The 7,953-nt window shown below is 40.4% G+C and overlaps 1 protein-coding gene across 1 annotated transcript in view; it reads left to right on the forward strand.

The window, feature by feature from the left end:
* Positions 1-4,300, forward strand: part of SDC2 (syndecan 2) — a gene marked incomplete at its 5' end in the record, with an annotated part of 11,783 nt that extends 7,483 nt beyond the window's left edge. Inside the window, 2 exons of the mRNA XM_009709795.1 lie at positions 641-776; positions 2,039-4,300. Coding sequence (XP_009708097.1) covers positions 641-776; positions 2,039-2,202 — 300 coding nt within the window. The remainder of the gene's footprint in view (positions 1-640; positions 777-2,038) is intronic.
* Positions 4,301-7,953: the final 3,653 nt, after the last annotated feature.

A 7,953-nucleotide genomic window follows, 5' to 3' on the forward strand; every position in this document is an offset into this window, starting at 1 on the left:
AGAAGGTCTGCATAGGGACATCTGGATTTCACATGAAAGAAGAGAGAGAAGCAAAAAAGAGTATCTCATAATACACAGGACAGTTTCTCATGGTACTTTTGAGTCCAAGCTGTATTTTTTTACATTTCTCAAAGAGTTATTCAAAAATTCTTCATGAAACTTCCCTTCTCAAAGGAGAATGTTGCGTGGTTTGGCTGTAGTTTGAACACTTGCCAGGTTCCATTTACTATTTCAGTATTCCCTTCTACCACCATAGGTGATATTGTCTAAGTTACCCTCAAAGGCGTTCTGAATATAATGTACCTGATGTGTTAGTTTCAGAATTGTTATTTCATTCAGAAGCTGTTATTCTGATAAACACAGGCAATATTTAACAGCTGTTTGCTAAATATACTTCTGGGAGTTTTAAACCTGTGGAGAGTGTTTTTCATTCCAACATTGTGATGACAAATAGATTCAATTGCAATGCCTAGCACAGCTTTCTATGGTCAGAAAGCTTCCCATGTGTTCTGTTTGTCAGTATTGTGGAGTACACGTGTGGAGCCACAGCTTCGTGGCTGCCCGTGACGGGCAGTGACTGTGCCGACTTGTGGTGTGTCCTGTCTGTAAGCAATGCTCTGTTTTCCTTTTTGTGCCACAGTCACCTGAAGAAATTGATACAGAGGAAAGGTCCGAGACAGATGCCAAGAAAAAGAGTGATGAGCCAGGGGATGACACTGACGTGTTCACTGAGAAGCATTCAGAAAACCTCTTCCAGAGAACAGAAGTTCTGGCAGGTGAGGCGGCATTTGCCAAGGTCTATCTCACCAGAAATATCACAGAAAACAGAGGGGATCTGTATCAAATAGTGGAAACTCAACATTTGTATTTTCTTGGTAGATTCTTAAAACATGTCCATAGCGGGTAGCCAGTGGTTGATTTGATGAGATTGAGACGGGCATCTTGTGGAGTTATTTAATAGTGAAGTCTGTTGCTAATTGATTTGATGCCCACAAGTTGAATACTGCCTGATGAATATCTGGAGCTTCCACAGCTCAGAAAGGGAGTTGCAATTTGGCTTGCTGCTTGCAGTGCAGAAATGTCTTTCTCACCCACACTCCCAAGAGCACGTCGCTATCTGGTCCGTCTGGGCCAGATGGACACTGCCTGGTAGGAGCTTGTGGCAGGAGTGGGTGAATGGGAGGACGGAGAGGGATGGATGAGCACCGTCCTTAGGATACAGAGGGTCTATTTCCATGCATAACCCAGGAAGGCACAGGCTGGCCACCAGTGTTTTCACTACACCTGAGGGTTTTTTTGCCCTAAGAGCAGTGTTTACAGGTATATTTTTCCCCCATGTCCTCTGAGGTGGTGATGGGAGCCATTAAAGTCACACAGTTTTGGACCACATCTTCCCGAAGCATCAAAATGTGAAATAGCCTTAATATCCACATCAGTGGAAGCATGTGGGTTTGCTTTTGAAGTCTAGTTGGAGTTGATACTTTCTACACACTCTCAAGTGCATGATGAATGTAATGCCTCTGTTCTTACAGCTCCATGAAATCTTCTGTCCTATTACTTGTCAACAGGAAATTAATTTCAGTCTAAAGTTAGAGTGAAAATTGATGGAGGAAAGGGAAAACCCATTTCTTAGTCTGATAATACAGTTCTTTTAAGGCTGAAAATGTTAACTGTTGAAAAATAAGTTTGAAAGAAACTTAAACGTTATTATGATGAATTAAGACAAATTTATGCTGTGGCAGTATTGATGGCTTGCTTAATTGTGGTTTTGCAAAACTTTTAATAACCTTTTTAGAACTGTGGGTTTTTGGATCACTGACTTGTAGGTGGAATGTCCTTTCAAATGATTACCTTCATAAACAGAAACAGGCTTTCTGAGAATATATTTCAGGATACTAATAATCAAGACAGTTGCATAATGGGAGCCCTTTTCTGCAATTTGAAAATAACGGCAAACTCATTGTCTGAGGTGAAAAAGAAACATGGTGCTAAACTTGTTTTTCTGGCATATTGTGAATCTCTGTTTCTTTGCTTGCAGCTGTTATTGCTGGCGGAGTTATTGGTTTTCTTTTTGCAATCTTCCTTATCCTGCTGCTGGTATATCGCATGAGAAAGAAGGACGAAGGCAGTTACGACCTTGGTGAACGTAAACCATCCTGTGCTGCCTATCAAAAGGCACCTACTAAGGAGTTTTATGCATAAAATTCCTATTTAGTGTCTCTATTTATGAGATCACTGAACTTTTTTAAATAAAGCTTTTGCATAGAATAATGAAGATTCTTTTTTTTTTTTTTTTCATTAAAGAGCCATTACGGCACCTTTATGATAAAATCCCATTGTATTTAAAACTTTTCATGTATTCCTTTAAAAATGTAAAATTAAATCTTAACATTTGCAGTGTTCTGTGAATAACAGTGGCAAAGCATTATTTTATAAAACCATTGATGTTCACTGAATCATTTTTAAAACTTTATGCATAAATATAAAATAATGAAAATTATTGTTTTATCCTATGGTTCAATGAAAGTTGTTTAATTTTTGTCGGCATGTCTCAGATTGATCTGACAAGTTAGTTTTTATTTCATTAATTTATCTGTTTCCAAAAAATGCCTTTTTGTAGTTGTCATGGTGCAATTTGTCTTCAGATAATTCAGATAACAGTAACTTTTAGTGTAAATGTAATTTTTCAGCTATGTAAACTTTAACCTCCACTTTGTATAAATTTAAGTGTCAGAATATCAATTTTACACTTTGCATTGTTTCTCAGCGTACCTGTAGCTTCAGTGAGATTTGTAACAGCAAATTAATGTGTAAAATTGGATTATTACTACAAACTGTATAGTTGTATTCTTACTAAACAAATCTCCTGTAAGGAAGATTTGGAGTAAGCTACTGACAAACCTAAGCAAACCCAAAGACTCTAACAGTATTTTGAGAAGTTGCTGCAGATTTCTATGGCCACTGTATTTGTTAATTATTTGCAATTTGAAGGTACAAGTAGGGGTTTAAATTTTTGTTCTTAAAAAATGCATTTAAGTTGTAAACGTCTTTTAAAGCCTTTGAAGTGCCTATGATTATATGTAACTCGTCGCAGACTGGTGTTAATGAGTATATAACAGTAAAAGAAAATGTTGGTATTTTATAAGCACAGACAATTCTAATGGTAACTTTTGTAGTCTTACATGGATAGACATAATTGTAATTTGGGAACATAAACACTACTGAATAAATCATGTGGCCTAATACTGAGAATTCCATTGTGATATACTTTTGTACGCTTTTCATTTTATGTCTACTTGCTTATGTTTTAGTGCCACAGAGTACATCTAGTAGATCTTAAAAATCCAGACAAAAAAAAAAAAAGGCTGTTGATCAGACTGATCCTTGGACCAGATTTATTGCTGAAGTGGCAGAGAAAGGCGGGAATGTTTAAGTCTTGCAACTGGTGTATGAGTTATGAGTCATTTGACCTTTGCATTATATTTAATGGTAGTATTGACACAGACCTGTTCTTCTTGCAAGTGTTGTTTTCCATAATGTAAAACTCAAAGGAGTACCCGGGTTCATTTATTGTGTATATCAGTTTTTGATTTGTTGTTCAGGTCTATTTTTTCCCCGGCCTTTTGGAGAATTTTGGTTTATTCTGCTCGGACTCCAGCAGAAGAGTTGAGACAAGTGGAATATCTTCATAAGAGAAGAAAGAAATATTCTGAGTAGAAGAGAAAAGGCTCTGTTGCCTAGACCTCAGATAGGTGTTGGATAGAGGGACACATGGAGAAGACGATAGTCTGCCCTCTTCTATTATGCTTTGTAACAGACAAATGGCTTCGTCTTCTGCTCTGTTAACCTCTTCTTTTTTTATTTTTGAGATTTCCAGAATATAGGTGTTCAGGACCTCAAGCTGAACTGCTTCTCAGAAATGGCAATGTATTGTAAATAAGTTCTGGTAGCTCTTCAGATAAGAGTTGCGTAACTTGTATTTGTTGCTGTCCCAAGTTCAGTGGTCATTTAGGAGCAAACGAACGCTATCCTGTGCTAAAATATTTAATATATTGCTTTTTAAATTACTTATACTTACTGGCAAGTTTTTCAAAGCCATACAAGTTCAACAAGTAAAAACAGGGTAAGAATTTAACAGGTATATCTTATTGTGCAATATTTAGTGAAATTCAATTAGTAACATAACTGCTTGAAATAACTGCGCCAAGAAAAGAAAATTTCTGGCAAATGCTGTGCCACTGCTGTAAAATAAAGCATTTGTTCAAGTGCCAAAATAAAGTCTACCATGCCTAAACTAATACTTTATTTGTATAGTCTGACATCCAGTTTTTTGAAGCCCACTTTGCTTGAGGTAGTAGATCTGAATTTTCTTTAGGGGTGCAATGAATATCGCTGCAAGTATAGCTATAAATACTAAACACCAGATAAATTGTCTCCTCCTCCTTCATATGCAAATTGATGTTAAGAAGCTGTTTTCTTTTTATTTATATATGTTAGACTGCCTCTATACCTAATGTACAGGACACTTTAGCCAACATGGATATCTGTTGTAAGTATGCAGGCTACCAAATATTATGCTTGTCTGGTTCCTCCTGCATCGGCTTATAAGCAGAAGCAATGGTAAAGTTTCAGCTCTATTTCATCATGCACCTTTTTTTCCCCCTACACATCATTATCCACTCTGTTACATGCATAAGAGGTTTAATACTTAGCTATGTACACAGACTTAGAGTATTGCAGTCCTCCCATCCTCCCTAACAAAACCTGAAACTTCTTTAACATGCAGTAGGTGTGCTGGTAGTATTTATCATTTCACGATCTCTTTGCCTTCCTGTTTTCAGTGCCAAACCGTACTATTAGGGAAAAATTCTAACAGAGCTATCATCTCACTTATAAACATTGGTTCAGTTTTCATCAGTCTGAAAACCAGGCTGACACAGACACCCGGCTTCCAGCGATGCTGTTCAGAAGAAATTGGCAGCTGAATGTGTGTCTTACACTGAGGCTTCCTAGCACGAGTTGGGCTTTGGTTTTGCTTCCCTTTTGTTCTCCCCTTCCTGGATGTGTTTCTAGCAATACTCTGGCTACTCAGGGATGTTGCTGGGCAGCTGGGCATCCCGGTGCCAGGCTGTGGATGCTGTGCTGCCTGCCTGCAGCTAGTAGAGGCATCGGTATCTCTGGCATGGCTTTTCCTAGAGACCCTTGGCTCTTCTCTGCTGGAGCCGCTGTAGCAGCTCTGAAATTCCTCAGCAACCTGATACGGTGTCTCCTTGTGATTGATAGGCTCTAGTGTTTATCAAAATGCCATTTTGCTTTGATTTACCCTGGGTTATAAATGGTTACTTCCTCTTAGATTCTTTGCAAATGAAGCCCAGTGCAAGTAACGTGAAGCGTATGTTAAAAGAAGTCTCGCACCTTTATTCATGGAAAAACAACTTCAGAAGTTGAGTTCCTAGTTCCTCTCTTGCCAGCTCTACAAGTGAATTGTTTACAGGCTGCATAGCTAGCTTTTTCTTCACTTTGAGCATTGCACTTCATTGAAATAGGATAAATTAAAACCAAAATCGTCCTCCTGTATCTCCTAACACGAGAATAGCTTATTTGTAACTTTGGTTAATTGTTGCCTTTGTTTTCCCTTGGACCTGTGTAGTGAAATGATGGTGGAGTGCAGTCTTAACTGACACATACCGTTTGTAAGCAACCTTCGGAGTATAGGAAACTTTTGTAAGGAAAGAAGTATCCAGATAAACAAAAACTATTGGTGTGAGGGAGATGATGATAGGGTACTGAGTATTATATTCTTTGCTCAAGTAAGCAAACAAGGAGAAGGGAACAGGAATCTGAGGGGAAAAGGATCTCTAAGGAAATTATCATTTACAGATGGAAATAACACAGCAATTTTCTTAAAACTTGCAGTCCGTTATATTTGTTACTTAGCGCTTGCTTAATCAGACTGGTATCATTTCCTTTAAGGAATTTCCAATATTTTTGTCCATTTTTAATAAGCTTTAATGTTAATTTTGTCACACTTAAGCTCTTGCCAGTGTATCACAGAGCTCTGAACCTTGGTGGGAAAACTCTCTGCCATGGACTTTTAGAGCATTGCCTTTCCAAACTGCCTTCGGGTTGACGAAGTATAACTTTGCTGTACGGTTTGTCTGAAAAAAAGATACAGCACGTATCCCCCTCCCTGGCACATCTTCTGGTCCTGGGGTGGTTGGTGGCTGGAGCAGAAGAGCAGTTTCGCTAAGGAAGTGGAGCCGGAGAGGGGGACGCTGCCATGTGCATTTCATTTCCTCCTGACTCGGGCTGACCAGGCACTGGGTTCAGCTGTGTGGGTGGGAGCTGTAACCCAACCCTGCCAGTGGAAAAGATGCTTTGCGGAGATTTCTTCCCCTGTGAAGTAAGTTGTATATTTTTGCTTTGAAAACAGACAAATGATAAAACTTAAGCTCAGTAGAGCTAGAAATGGAAACATGGGCTCCTGCCCTAACCCCTGTGAACTAATTTCACATGCGCATCGGATGTGCAGAGTAGCTGCTCATGTGGGTGGAAATCTGAAAAACCCTCTGTATGTTTGCAGTCTCTGAGCTTGGTTTCTAGCAGGGATGGGCGGGGGAGGGGACAGGGCCCATGCAGAACTACAGACATTGATTTGGGGTGAGTGGAAAGAAGGCAGGAAGAGAAACTGTCCTGATAGCCCACATTTTCCACTGGAAGTTACAAGGCATTTGGTTTTCTTGAGTTGTTGCCGTCACACTGAGTTTGCTCTTAACAGAGAGAATCTGTAGGCAGGAGAGCAGGCAGGTGGTGGTGTCATACCCTGAGAGACGCTTTCGATTACACACAACTTCCCCGCCCGTCGGAGATCTGTGCTACCCGTTGCAGATGTTGCCAGTCGCAGCTTCTGCTGGCTGGTCATCCCCTGGGTCTGCAGAGGAGCTGCTGCTGCAGAACCGGGGACGAGGCCCCGCACACCTTCTGCTGCCCACGGAGGTGCTGGGAGGGTGGCAGGAGGCAACGATGAGGGTGCTGCATTGCACTTGGAAGGGGCTGGGTTGTCTTTTGTCCACGGGAGGCGGGAAGAAATGGATGAGATGTGTAACCGGGGCTTTGCAGTTGAGATGTGCTGTTGTGTATTGAAGCAACTTTCCGTTTCTTTTCCATGCTTGGGAGATGTCAAGCTTTCTCTACCGCTGACTCCTTTGATATCAAATGTGTTTATGGCGTAGCCTGCAGAGCTCTTGAGTATTTTTAATTCATGTTGCGGCTTAAAAACTGTGCTGTAGTTGGGCTGGGGCTGAGGGCCGCCGTCTCTCATGGCCGCAGGTCAGGTCCAAAGAATTCCTCCAGCCTGGCAGTTCAGCCCCGGCCCAGAGTGAGAGGAAGTAGAAATGCTTGTGAAAAACTTCCAGAAAAATATTGCAAAACCTGTAATAATTTGTTGAAAATAAACAGAGCCCAAGTTCTCTGTAGGGGGTGACTTTAATTCATTTTGATTTCTTCTGGGGCATTATGGAATTTTTTTTCCCATGGATCTTTTGTTGATTTGTTGAATGCAGAGGAAGCTTCTGATTTTTTTCTATTTTTAATCTAAGCACTGACGTATAAGGAACAATAATTCCACCAGACAAGCTACTTGAAGCTCATCTAGCGGTGGGAAACTTAAGTTCAGTGGAGGAAAAGTTGTGCGTCCTAGTTACCCACCCACCTTGTATGGCCATATGTAGTCCTAGAGTCTAAACAAAGTTTGGTGCCCGTTTTCCTGAGCTCCTGCGGTGGAACAGGAGCTTTCTTTAAACACTGCAGCTCCCCAGAGGATACCAAAGAGAAATGGGAACAGACTTACTTTCTTGATGTTTTTGTGTCATAACCCATAATACTAGTGCTCGTCTCCTTCCTACTCCCCTTTCTAAATACAGCAGCAGGGAAGAAGTCAGCAACCATCACACT

Source organism: Cariama cristata, unplaced genomic scaffold (assembly GCF_000690535.1).
Source record: "Cariama cristata isolate BGI_N322 unplaced genomic scaffold, ASM69053v1 scaffold7961, whole genome shotgun sequence".
Classification (NCBI taxonomy): Eukaryota; Metazoa; Chordata; class Aves; order Cariamiformes; family Cariamidae; genus Cariama; species Cariama cristata.